The following is a 13209-nucleotide window of genomic DNA, read 5'->3' on the forward strand; positions in this document are numbered from 1 at the left end:
TTTTCTTCTCTTCCCTTATCTCTCACTTTTCTCTTTGTCTCTCTCTTTCTCTAAAAAATTAATACAAAATGCTGATGTTGTTTGATCGTGATCATTCAAATATAACTTCAAAAAAATGAAGAAAATTTTGAATGGAAGAGAATATTCTTCCCACGTGAAGTCTCCTCATGGTCGCGCCAGCCCCAAAAATAAAATGTCAATGGTTTAGGCCCACTGGGTCGCAACACGTGGAGATAAGCATCAACCTGGAGTCCTGGACCAATAATGCCTTACTTCCTTCTTGAGTTAAAATACCTTTCTCACCCCTGTGTATGGCTCTCATTTTCGATTAGCTTTTTTTCCTATGTTAATAATTTTGTTATAAGGTTGTAAAGTTAAACTAAATTTGCAAGTGACAAAGTATTAAGTTCGATTTTTTTTATAGATGAAGAATTGATACAAAATTATTATAACTAACTCATTGTGTGGTTTAACTCTAGAATTTAGTTGTTATATTAAAAAAAGTCGATTAACATTTCATTCAAAAAACTTTTAGGTATTAATTTCCCTTATTGTGGTGCTTCCTACTGGGTGCCCAATGTAGTAATTGAACCTTCTAAACACAATATTCTCTTGTTAATTAAGCAAAAGGGACTAACATTGTTAACAAAATAGACAGAACCACCAAATTGATCCAATTTGAAATACAAAAATTAGGTCGCCTTTCATAACCATTCTATTTTTAGTAATTCAATTTAAAATACAAAAACTAGGTAAAATATGCGGGAGAAATGAGTAATGAAGCGTGATGGAACAAAAAGAAAAGGTGAGGAGATGAGACTCGGAATAAAAAACTAAAAACAAAAATCCAATAACAATTCACTTTCGTGATTTTGTTATTCATATAGTCCATCTCATTTTTTGTCTTGAATATTTTTCTTCTATTTATAGTAAAAGACAATAAAAATTAAGATCATAAACTTTTTCATTTATTCAAACGTACTATAATCTAGTGATGAAAGTATTAGATTTGATTTTCGTAAATTGCAAGTTTAAATATATGATTTATTTAAAAAGAAATATTATTCAGAACAAACTAAGGGACAAAGTGGTCTTTAAACATTTTTGTTTTCTTTCTATTGTTTGTTGATTGAGCTGATGAATAACAAAAAACCTCGTCTCCTCTACCAGTCCACAGTTTAATCCGTTTTCCATGATTTTCTTGTTTCTCCACGTCTCTCTGCACGTCATGCCACCGTCCATTCAACTCAACCACCTTCCAAGCTCAAACTATTCAACTGTCCAAACCAGCAAACGACGCCGTACCCTGTATAAATCCCAATGCCTTTATATGCATAATGATCATTACATTTACATCCCCTGTCATGGTTTTGCCTAATGTCTCTTGTACGCTGTTCCGCTCGCCATTTCTTCTTCCTTATCTGAAATTCTGAGCTTTTTTTTTCTCGACTTTTCAAATCCTTCTTCTCCGACGAAAAATGGCGGCCAAAATCGGGTCCTTCCGCCACAGCTTCGCCGAGAGAAGCAAGGAACGGCTGCTGTCGCGAAAAGGGTACTCCGACTTGGGCTTCAACAGCTGCGAGACAGGCGACGAGCACGTCAAATGCGGCTGCTTCCGAAGAATCTCCGATGGGTTCAACAACTTCTGCAACAATTTCCAGGGCACTTTCATCAAGTTATATCAAATGGGTCATTCGGATCCTCGAAAAGCCATCTTTGCTATCAAGATGGGGTTGTCGTTGGCGCTCGTGTCGCTGCTAATATTTTTCAAAGTGCCGCTCAAAGATGTCAGCCAGTATTCTATCTGGGCAATTCTCACTGTCGTCGTCGTCTTTGAATTCAGCGTAGGTATTACTTCAAAGATCACCCCTTCTTTTGTTTTTGCGTTTTGGTGGAGTTCTGTTCTAGTTTGTGTGATTAATGTGGAGAATGTCGTTTTGATGCTAAAGGTGCAACCTTGAACAAGGGTTTTAATCGTGCTTTGGGGACGTTATCAGCGGGCGGGCTTTCTCTTGGGATTGCAGAGTTATCTGTATTGACAGGAGATCTGCAGGAAGTTATAATTGTAATTAGTGTGTTTATAGCAGGTAATCTAGTTCAAAACCCTTGATAATTTGATCATTAATCTGTATCAGTTGAGAAAGTTTGATACTTTGTTTATGATACATCATTTATCTCCTGAATTTTGAATGTTGGGTTTTGTGGTAATTAGGATTTTGTGCTAGTTATGCCAAGCTTTATCCGTCAATGAAGCCATATGAATACGGATTTCGGGTATTCTTGTTGACATATTGTATCGTCTTGGTGTCTGGAACATCATTATTCTTTCAGACAGCAATTTATCGATTGCTGCTTATTGCAGTCGGTGCCGCCACTTGTTTGCTTGTAAATATATTTATATACCCTATCTGGTCAGGGGAAGATCTCCATAAGCTGGTGGTAAAAAATTTCAGGGGTGTTGCTTCTTCTTTGGAAGGTTGGTTCGTTTACGACATAATGTTGTGTCCATCTTTGTTCACATTGAATTGCAGCATTGATTTTGATGGTTGATCTTTTGTTCTGTTATAGGTGTTGTTAATCAGTATCTGCAATGTGTTGAATACGAGAGAATTCCTTCAAAAATTCTCACATACCAAGCTTCTGATGACCCGTTGTATAGTGGCTATAGATCAGCTGTACAATCTTCAAGCGAAGAGGAAACTCTGGTGTGCTGATATAACAATTCCACTTCTTGTCCTCTGAATTTGAACTGAGAAACGCAGGAACTTTTAATTCAACTAAATCAAATTGATATTGTTTTTGCAGTTAGGCTTTGCTGTATGGGAGCCACCCCATGGCCCATATAAGTCATTCAATTATCCCTGGGTACACTATGTCAAAGTTGGCGGTTCACTGAGGCATTGTGCATTCATGGTCATGGCGATGCACGGATGCATACTTTCAGAAATCCAGGTAAATATATATTTTTCCTCTTCTCTGTGACTTTGCAGAATGTACATAGCAGAAGAAAAAGGAACAGTAGGTAGCAGCATTAAATTCAGAATATCCATTTATAGAGCCTAGGAGAAGGATCTCGCAGTTCATGCTGTTGGTTGAAGATAAAAATGAGCTTATGAGTATTGTACCTTAAATTCTAACCCCGTAGTTCGGTTTTACTTGAAACACATTTTGTACTATTAATTTAGGCTTATGTTCAATCTCCAAGATATCTAGCATCAGCAGCATGCAGAAGTGCTGATGAGAAATTTTCACTGTTACCTGAAAATAACTTGAAGAAGGGATTTGACAGTTTTTGTTTTGGCTTTGCTTAGAAGAATACCCTTGCATCCCATTTCCCTGCTGTCGAAGATAAGAAATTTTCCGAACCATGCAACATGTCAAACCCTGTTGTTGATTAAGAACACAGATTTCTTCTTAATCCTGTGTTTTTAATTTCCTGATTGGTTTATTATGAATTTAGTTTTCAGTTTCATCATCAGGTTTTGTGAATGTGTTTCTGTAGGCACCAGCCGAAAAGAGACAGGTTTTTGCCGTGGAGCTCCAGAGAGTTGGTGTCGAATGTGCTAAAATATTACGTGAGCTAGGAAGCAAAGTAGAAAAGATGGAAAAATTAAGTCCCAAAGACATACTTTTCGATGTGCATGAAGCAGCAGAAGAGTTGCAGATGAAAATAGACAAATATTCATACCTTCTTGTCAATTCAGAGAGCTGGGGACCTGCAGTACGTCCCAAGGAATACGAAGATCATGTGCATTTTGTCGATAAAGACAACGAAAATAAACAGGTGGTGATCGATTCTCTCAGTGAATATTGGGATTCTCAGAATCCAAGCACGACTGCTGATCCTTCCAATCAACAATGGATATCTACAGAAAGTCTTTTAAAACAACCAATATCATGGCCACGCCTCTCATTCAACGCACACGCTGTGCAACAGGAACCTGAAGAATCAAAAGTTTACGAGAGCGCCAGCTCCTTATCTTTGGCAACATTTGCATCGCTTCTGATTGAGTTTGTGGCTCGGCTTCAAAATCTGGTGGATGAATTCAAAGAGCTGAGTGAGAAGGCAAATTTTAAGGATCCTGCTGAAGCCAAGGAGGAGGTTGTCGGGTTCTGGACCAAACTATTTCAGAGTTTGCGGTTGAAGAACTAGAGAGTGGTTTTCTAAGGTTGGTACATAATTTTTATTTTGATCCAAGGATTTGGAGGTAATCACTACTCACAAATTGATTTCTGTGTGGGTAACTGATTACCTTTACAGATTGTATTGAAAACTGGTGTAGAAAGGCAGTGTGAGGTTTTCTGTGTGTTGAACTCTTCCATACATTTTGATACGAACCCAACTGGGAAATCCCCGTTTTGAGAAAAGTCCGGTTGATCACAGAAAATCGTATGAGACCAAATGATGGAGAAGAAAGTAAATTGGAAGAGAAAACTCCGGTGAAGCAGGAAACTGCAAATGCGTAAAATCGTATCCCAACAGATGCACCAGTGTATCATTTGTTTATATTTGGCCAAGGTTGGATCTCGTTTGTTATAAATTGTTACCAGTTCATGTGTTTGTTCTCTCTGGCACATTTTCTCGATTTTTCGAATCTTTAGTACGTACCGTTACCAATGAAATTTTTTGTTGTTACGCCCGTTATATATTTAAGGAAGCTGAGGATAACTATAAAAACTAATACAAAACTTTATTTTAATTCTTGGGAAAGATGATTTTTAGATTAAAACCATGAGTAAGATCAAAATCTAATTTTAGTCCCTTGATACATTAATAACCTTATTTATTATTTATTATTTTTATTTTTTTAATTATTTCTCTTTTTCTTCCTAATTTTTAATGTATTAATTTTATTTCATTATAATTTTCATTTTTATTTCATTTATCGTAATATATTCTGTTGTAAACATTTAGATAGACTAATTTTTATAATACAATATATTTCGATGTAATTTGTCTTCTTATTTTGGGTACATTAAATTCATTATAATACATTTTGGTGCATACATTTAAATACACACATTTCGATACAAAAATTTAGGTACATTAATTCAATATAATATATTTCGGTACTAACATTTCGACGCATATATTTCGGCACACACATTTAGGTACATTAATTCAATATAATACATTTCGGTGCATGTATTTCAGTACATATATTTAGGTATTAACATTTAAATACATTAGTTCAATATAATACATTTCGGTACTAATATTTAAGTACATTAATTGAGTAAGTTTGAAGAATGTTAAATAAAATTAATAAATAAAAAAAACTCTTTTTTGGTAAAAAAATAAATTAAAATTTGTATGTTAATAAATTTAAATATTTAATGGGAGACATTAAATAAAATGCACATAAATTATTTGCAATTAAGGACATATCAAGGGATTATAATCAATATGTAATCTAACACCAGATTTATTTTAAATTTCAATCTTCTTGAAGGATTAAAGTTTAAAAACCCCTAAAACTAATTGGCAATATAAAGAGTTGGCATTTTACTTTTATAAGCTCATGCAAGATTCATGCTCTCATCAATGTGAGATTCTTTTTTAACAAAATCACTTCTAGCAAAAGCACTTCTTATCAAATGGGTCTCAAACAGGCAGTAAGCATGAGAGCTTTGCCTATCTGCACATTTTTTTGACGTGTTAAACTAAATCTCAATCGTCCACTCATAAAGAAAAATGTGCTATGGAAAATTTCACATGATTGGGCCAAGGCATGTGAAGCCCAATAAAGATGGGCTAGTTTACGTTCTTCTACTTTATGGCCCACTAATGCTTTCTGTAATGAAGGGCCTAAGAAACAAAAATGAACCATATAACGATACTCTCGTGGTCGTCTCCTCTCTCTCTCTCTCTCTCTCTCTCTCCGCCTCTCCGCTCTAACAGATTGTCGAATCAGAGGCAGCCGGCGGGAAGGGCACTGAAATCGGTAAGACCGTTGCCGCATCTAAGTTTCATCGATTTCGTCTTTGTAAATTCAAAATTTTCTGAATTTTTTTTCTTCATCAATTTCTCTAACTTGCTTTTTGGCATCTGTTTGATTGCTGAGAAAACTAAGTGAGAAAAAGGAGAAATCAAATTCTAAATTCCAATTTTTTGTTTTCTTTTCCTGGAATTTAGAGTAATTCAGCTGAACCAATGAGTAGGTTTCAGAATCCAAGATTTCATCGTCGTTATCTTCATTTTCTTTTGAGCATTTTTCGAATTATTGATTTGAATTTTAGGGTTTGATTTAGATCTCACAGTGCTGATCTGACGTTTTTCCTAATTGCGCTCCATTAGTAGCTCGTAAATCGTTGGAATCGAAGTTATAATTATTAACCGAAATGAAAATATAATGGGCTTAATGTTATTATTTCTGCAAATTTGCTTATGATAGCTTGTTTTGGTGTTTGAAGGTTCTGGAAAGGGCTTGAATTACAATGTCTGTGGTTGATGAACCGCTATACCCAATAGCCGTTCTCATAGACGAGCTTAAAAATGACGATATCCAGCTGCGGTTGAACTCAATCCGCAGGCTATCTACAATTGCACGTGCGCTTGGGGAAGAGCGAACCCGTAAGGAGTTAATCCCTTTTCTGAGTGAAAACAATGACGATGATGATGAGGTGCTTCTTGCAATGGCGGAGGAGTTGGGGGTCTTCATTCCATATGTTGGGGGTGTGGAGCATGCACATGTGTTGCTCCCGCCCCTGGAGACCCTTTGCACTGTTGAGGAAACCTGCGTGAGGGACAAGGCTGTGGAGTCCTTATGTAGGATTGGATCTCAGATGAGGGAGGGTGATTTGGTTAACTGGTTTATTCCTCTTGTGAAGGTTACATAACTCATTTTCTTCTGTGTTCAAAATTTTTAATACTTATTTTGTTTTAGGATTGGATGGGACTGAATGATGACTTTATTCTAGTCCTAAGCTTTATTTCCATTTGCCTCACTGCCGAGCTAGCATTCAAATTATCGCTGGGCAGTCCTTGTGTATCTTTACATCTCTGCCATGTTGATACTTCTAAATAATTAAATTATCAGTCTTTCGCACTTATATGGATCTTTTACTAAATATATTTGCTATATAGTTCAAGGATCACATATGAAAGGTGTTGAATAGATTTGGGTCATTTGATTTTGCATGTTCTGTGAAGGAATTTTACATTTATAATCTTAAAAGTATCAGCACTGGCCTTTATATCACAACATCAGTTCATCATGGTCATGCGGATGTCTATGTGTTACAATGTGCTCGAGTCTTCCATCCTTTCACTCTCAGCGAATCTTTTGTTCGAGTACTCATTATATTCAGTTTCTCCTCAGAGGTTGGCAGCTGGTGAATGGTTTACAGCTCGAGTCTCTGCATGTGGGCTTTTTCATATTGCCTACCCTAGTGCACCAGATACATTGAAGACAGAACTGCGATCAATTTACAGTCAGTTGTGTCAAGATGACATGCCTATGGTTAGGAGGTCTGCTGCTACAAACCTGGGAAAATTTGCAGCAACTGTTGAACCTGCTCATCTGAAAGCTGATGTCATGTCTATATTTGAGGATCTTACTCAAGATGGTAATTGAATGTTGTCTTCACATTCTCAAATTTTCGGATATAAACTTATCATTATTAGTTTCATTTAGATGAAGATTCTGTTTAAGTGAAAATTCTTATGAGTAGTTTCATTTTAGATCAAGATTCTGTTCGACTCTTGGCCGTTGAGGGCTGTGCTGCTCTGGGCAAGTTGTTGGAGCCCCAAGATTGTGTTGCACATATCCTCCCCGTTATTGTTAACTTCTCTCAGGTAAACGTATTATTTGTAATGTTGAATTCTACATTTGGTTTCTTAATATTTGTGTGCGGTATTGTTTATCATTTGCTTTCTTACATCCACAAGCATTGTTTTCAAGGTTATATTCATTCCAGTTTTACATGAAGGCTGACTGGATGTATGGAAGCTGTTGGACATGACATTTTGGACTGTCACTAACAGTTTTTTGCACATTGACATCTTTTTATTCTTCTGAATAGGATAAGTCTTGGCGTGTGCGTTACATGGTTGCAAATCAACTATATGAGCTTTGTGAAGCTGTGGGGCCTGAGCATACGAGGTATTTATTGTCATACTACAGCCATATGCTAAAAGGAAGATAGTAGGAATTGGCTTTTTCTTTTCTCTGAACTAGTTATTTTTAAATAAAATTCTGTTTGACTGCACAATTTGTCAGGCAGATTTTGTTTTGCTAAGCCATACCCTCATATGTACACTGGTGTGATTATAGTTTTATATCTTTTGAAATATTTTATTTATGGTGGTTGTACTTTAAGGACGGACCTGGTTCCGGCATATGTGCGATTGCTTCGAGATAATGAGGCTGAAGTACGCATAGCAGCTGCTGGCAAAGTTACCAAGTTTTGCCGGATTTTAAGTCCAGAACTTGCAATTCAGCATATTCTTCCCTGTGTGAAGGTATGCATGCTTTAGTGCAAAGTTTTCCCTTTCTTGGTGGTGTTTTGTTAACTTCAACTTATTCTTTTGTACTGTTGTTTTGCTGTTTCAATGCTTCTCAATGACCTTTGCAGGAGCTGTCATCAGATTCTTCCCAACACGTCCGGTCTGCTTTGGCTTCAGTTATAATGGGCATGGCCCTTGTATTAGGAAAGGTGAGAATGTCGTATAGTGGTTAGTGCAGTTATTTTTATCTAGGGAAGATCATAATTTGTCATGGAATTTTGGAGGAATAGGGAATTGAGTTTTATTTATTTATAAATTTAAAAATAATTTGACAAATCAATAAAGTTGCTGATATGAGGTATAGATGACTGCTACATTAAATGAATATTTGTGGTTGGAGGGCTTGTGGAGCTGAATATCTGTTGGATATTCCATACATCTGGGAATTTGGAAAAAAAAAAAAAAATTAATGTGCTCACTCGATCACGTATTTTGTGCCCAGAAGGTTTTAGGATTGCAGTAAAAATTCTGCTAATTTACATTGTTGTAAATTGACTTTTCTTGTGATAAGAATTGCAAATTGACTCTGAAGTCTGCATGCCAATGTGGGATGCTTGTGCTTGCATGTAAACCATTTGTCTTGGTTTTTGTTATGTGACTCATAGATTTGGCCTGCAAATTGCCCCATAACATAGATGAGATAGCTGGATGGTTGTACTGTAGTTTCTATCCCGCAAATGGTGTCAGTCTTATGATGTGCTGTCTGTGATCTTTTAATTACATTACTTGCATACATCTCATTCTTAGGGTTAATGCAGGATGCTACAATTGAGCAGCTCCTTCCCATTTTTCTTTCACTCCTGAAGGATGAATTTCCAGATGTGCGCCTTAATATCATTAGCAAGCTGGATCAAGTGAATCAGGTCAGTTTAAAACTGAGAAAGTAAATGTCAGTGCCTTTTGCATTATGTTCTCAATTTCGCCCCATTTCTGCTTTCTATCATTCTATACATGATTTTAAACACAATTTTTAGACCTTAGTATTTAGGACTCTTTGGTCTTTCCCTATCAAAAGATCAATGGCTAGAACTTAGACCTTTTCAAGCGAAGGCTGAAGCTTGTCATTATTACAGGTTATTGGGATCGATTTGCTATCTCAATCCTTATTACCAGCCATAGTTGAGCTTGCGGAGGATAGACATTGGAGGGTTCGACTTGCAATAATAGAGTACATACCTTTATTGGCTAGTCAGCTGGGCGTAGGGTTCTTTGATGATAAACTTGGTGCCCTTTGCATGCAGTGGTTACAGGACAAGGTTAATGTATTCCTTAATTTTGATTAAAAGGCACTTCATGATAAGCCTGTAGGGAAGAAATGTTTTAACTTTTTTTTGTCTTCCCGTCTCTCTCTCTCTCTCTCTCTCTCTCTCTTTCCCCCCTCTCCTTTCCTCACAAAGAAAGAAAGACGGGGTGTCTAGTCATTAGTGATGTGTGCTTATCATACCTGGAATCTGTTGCAGGTCTACTCAATTCGTGATGCTGCTGCTAACAATTTAAAGCGTCTAGCAGAAGAGTTTGGTCCAGAATGGGCAATGCAACATATTGTTCCACAGGTTGGTTTGATGGCTTTGACTAATTCAGTTGCCACAAGTTCTGCCATGGGAGATTCCAGATATGTTTAAAAAACAGTCATTCTTTTGTCTTGATTTTACGGCTTATATCTTCCTGGCAATTAGAATTATGGGCTTAGAATGGTTTTATGTAGGAAGAATTGCCTACAACTACTTTTCTCATCACATTATTCTTGATTTCTTGTGGATGTTTGAATGTACTAGTTAAAAATCACTGAAGTTGCGGACCACATTGTCGACTTTGTAGCTTTCATCATTATTTTATTCTTTAAGGAATTTATGTCATTTGGGCAGGTCCTTGAGATGATAAACAATCCACACTATTTGTATCGAATGACAATTCTGCGTGCAATCTGTCTCCTTGCCCCGGTTATGGGTTCAGATATCACATGTTCAAAACTGCTGCCAGTGGTTGTCAATGCGGCAAAGGACAGGTATATACACACCATGAACTGTGTCCCAAATAGGAAAGATATGATGCTAGTGGAGTTATTCCATTCACTTGCCTAAATGCTTTGTTATTTCTTCAGAGTACCGAACATCAAATTCAATGTTGCAAAGGTGCTGCAGTCCCTTATCTCCATAGTTGATCAGTCTGTAAGTACCTACTCGAGTCTGGTGTAATTTATTATTTAATGTTTCACTTTCTTTGTCGTCTTTCTTCCCTGGGCTTAAATTTTCTTTGATGTTAACAGGTGGTGGAGAAAACAATTCGTCCCTCTTTGGTTGAGCTCAGCGAGGACCCAGATGTTGACGTTCGATTTTTCGCTAACCAGGCACTTCAGGCAATTGATCATATCATGATGTCAAGCTAGTAGCCAGGATTACTTTCACTCTAGGTGTTCATTGCTCATGTTGAAGATGAAGGCATCATTTCTGCATATCAGAGTACGTAGTTAATATGTTCCTTCGTTGCCGGGAGCGTCTGAGAGTAAGTCTGTGCTAGTAATTTGTGTCTAACATGCGGGACTGTTTTCGGCTTTCTGCGATTTTACGTTATCCTGTGGTATATGGGAAGAATGTGTAATGTTAGCATTGAGATTTTGTGTTCTGTTCTGCAATATTTGTTTCTTGTTTTGTTATGATGGGTCGTCGTCAGTAGGAAAATATTGTCTTAGAATTGAAGAACCTCTTTATTTGTTGGTGAATATTATCCATATATTTTTTTTAATATTTAATATTTTGTTGGTTGCAAGAACACTAGAGATCTCCTTTATTCATCACTTAATATGGAGCTTCTGATTGATAAGCAAATTAAATTTGGGAATTAAAATTATGTTCGATTTGAGTTTCAATATACCACCTATTATGAGGCTAAATCTTGGTTGAAATTGTGGAGAGGACCCGGTCCACGACGTGTCTGGAATACGAGTGGATACACTACATGTTATGATATAAGTAGAGAGGAGTTTTTTAAGTTCCTTATATTATTACAGGTGGTGTACTTGTTTATGTTTCGGGTATATTGAAAAATTTTCCCTTGTTTTGTCATTAATTCATCACGTGATCAAGTTTTTATTGAACGAGTGGTTCACTTTTAAACATGTAGCAAACATCGATCCCTCGGTCGATGTCATTGAGAGGGAATTGGTTGCAACTCTTGACGATTAACTCCAATTGTATGGTAGAATCTCCAACGTCGATATACCCTAAAGTTAGAGGGGAGAAGCTCTCTCCTCTACTGATGCGAAAATTACAAAACGAACAGGACCCAGACGAATAAATGGACTGATTCATGTTTGATTGGAGGAGGTTGAAGTTGCCGACGTTGATGCATCTTTCAAAGAGTAATTAAGCTGCCAACCCACGTGAACATTTAGTTTGGTGGGTTTCAGCAGAAATAGAGATGGCAACGGTTTGGTTTGGGGACGGAAATACTATATTCATCCTCATAACCATGAAAATTAACCATACCCATAACCGCAAAATAACCATCGGGGATTATCCATAACCATATCCACCGGGTAATGGATTTTCAATCGGTTATCGGTTATATCCATTTTCGTAAAAAAAAAAAAAAAATTATATTCATCCAATTGACGCAATATAAATTTTAGTAGATACTAATTTTGCTATTAAATAGCCACATCCAATTACAAAAAACATAACAATATATATTTGAAGTTGTTCATGATAAGCCAATATGATAAATTGGTCGAATAAAAAAGAAAAAGAGGACAAAAACAAATACAAAGGGAAGATAAAACATGTAAACTAAATATATGACAACAAACAAGAAGACAATTATTGATTTAATTTTGCATAATTCCATAGGCTCATAACATATGTAATAAACTGAAAAACTGACGCTAATTGATAATTTGCATGAATCAAATAACATGAAAAATAATGAAAGATTACCTATTGAGCTTACAACATGCACAAATTTCTTGATAGTGAGACTCTTGAAGAGAGATGAATCTGATAAACTTGGAACATTTGATAATTGATATATAAAATGATTCAATGAATTAATTTGGTTGAGTATAACAATAAGAGTATTGAATTGATGAGGTTGTTGGTATGCCCCATGTATGATGTTTGGTGCATAATAAAGATAGTATAGGGTTTGATGCATGCATAATGAATTAGTACTATAAGGATAAGAATAATTGAATACGTTGTGGGCATGATTCCAAGACTTCAAAAGGCATAATTGAATAAAAAATAATATATATATATATATCAAATATAAATATATAAATATATAAATAAATATATATATATATATATATATAATATTTGGATCGGATTCGGGTACGGATATGGATTGGGTACCTCTATAACCATATCCAAAACTATAACTGAATAAAGTTAACGGTTTTTCCTCATATCCTAACCATACCCGAATTTTCATATCCTAACCATACCCGAATTTTCATATCCAAATCCAATCTATTCAGGCGATTATCCACGGTTAACGGATTTAACGGTTAGAATTGTCATCTCTAAACAGAATGTGGAACGAATTGTATTCGACTGTTCGAGGGGTATTGTCGGCGGATGTTGGATTCGAGTCGTGTTGTCATATTCTCCGCTCCAAGTTCTCCCCATGATGCAGCTATAAATCCAATTATTATTAGTATTAAATAAAAACTAGTTGTGGGTCCTACTCTATATCGAACTTCA

The 13209-nt window shown here is 36.2% G+C and overlaps 2 protein-coding genes across 6 annotated transcripts; both read left to right on the forward strand.

The window, feature by feature from the left end:
- Positions 1-1124: 1124 nt before the first annotated feature.
- On the forward strand, positions 1125-4623 carry LOC137731019 (aluminum-activated malate transporter 4). Of its 4 annotated transcripts, XM_068470059.2 has the most exons (7): positions 1170-1848; positions 1950-2087; positions 2213-2476; positions 2569-2705; positions 2806-2952; positions 3503-4169; positions 4262-4623. In XM_068470059.2, exons 1-6 carry the CDS (start codon positions 1479-1481, stop codon positions 4151-4153), a joined length of 1707 nt encoding a protein of 568 aa, XP_068326160.1. In that variant the 5' UTR covers positions 1170-1478; the 3' UTR covers positions 4154-4169; positions 4262-4623. The 4 variants fall into 4 exon arrangements, with proteins under 4 accessions (XP_068326159.1, XP_068326160.1, XP_068326161.1 ...); XM_068470058.2 differs by having other exon boundaries at positions 1125-1848; positions 3503-4623; XM_068470060.2 differs by having other exon boundaries at positions 2363-2476; positions 3503-4623.
- Positions 4624-5811: 1188 nt separating this feature from the next.
- On the forward strand, positions 5812-11278 carry LOC137731406 (uncharacterized). Of its 2 annotated transcripts, XM_068470515.2 has the most exons (13): positions 5812-5945; positions 6415-6831; positions 7323-7569; positions 7686-7798; positions 8026-8105; positions 8323-8464; positions 8578-8658; positions 9268-9372; positions 9583-9765; positions 9970-10062; positions 10375-10514; positions 10611-10677; positions 10776-11278. In XM_068470515.2, exons 2-13 carry the CDS (start codon positions 6439-6441, stop codon positions 10893-10895), a joined length of 1764 nt encoding a protein of 587 aa, XP_068326616.1. In that variant the 5' UTR covers positions 5812-5945; positions 6415-6438; the 3' UTR covers positions 10896-11278. The 2 variants fall into 2 exon arrangements, with proteins under 2 accessions (XP_068326616.1, XP_088544429.1); XM_088688303.1 differs by lacking the exon at positions 9583-9765.
- Positions 11279-13209: the final 1931 nt, after the last annotated feature.

Source organism: Pyrus communis, chromosome 16, assembly GCF_041283825.1.
Source record: "Pyrus communis isolate YQ-2024b chromosome 16, ASM4128382v1, whole genome shotgun sequence".
NCBI classification, from domain to species: domain Eukaryota; kingdom Viridiplantae; phylum Streptophyta; class Magnoliopsida; order Rosales; family Rosaceae; genus Pyrus; species Pyrus communis.

Bases quoted from the DNA above. Each gene is read 5' to 3' on its own strand.
- LOC137731019 (XM_068470058.2), top strand. From the start codon at position 1,479: ATGGCGGCCAAAATCGGGTCCTTCCGCCACAGCTTCGCCGAGAGAAGC. The intron at 2,088-2,212 runs GTAATCTAGTTC...TGTGGTAATTAG, and splicing joins AATTAGTGTGTTTATAGCAG to GATTTTGTGCTAGTTATGCC. The intron at 2,706-2,805 runs GTGTGCTGATAT...TTGTTTTTGCAG, and splicing joins CAAGCGAAGAGGAAACTCTG to TTAGGCTTTGCTGTATGGGA.
- LOC137731406 (XM_068470515.2), top strand. From the start codon at position 6,439: ATGTCTGTGGTTGATGAACCGCTATACCCAATAGCCGTTCTCATAGAC. The intron at 8,465-8,577 runs GTATGCATGCTT...TGACCTTTGCAG, and splicing joins ATATTCTTCCCTGTGTGAAG to GAGCTGTCATCAGATTCTTC. The intron at 9,766-9,969 runs GTTAATGTATTC...AATCTGTTGCAG, and splicing joins TGCAGTGGTTACAGGACAAG to GTCTACTCAATTCGTGATGC.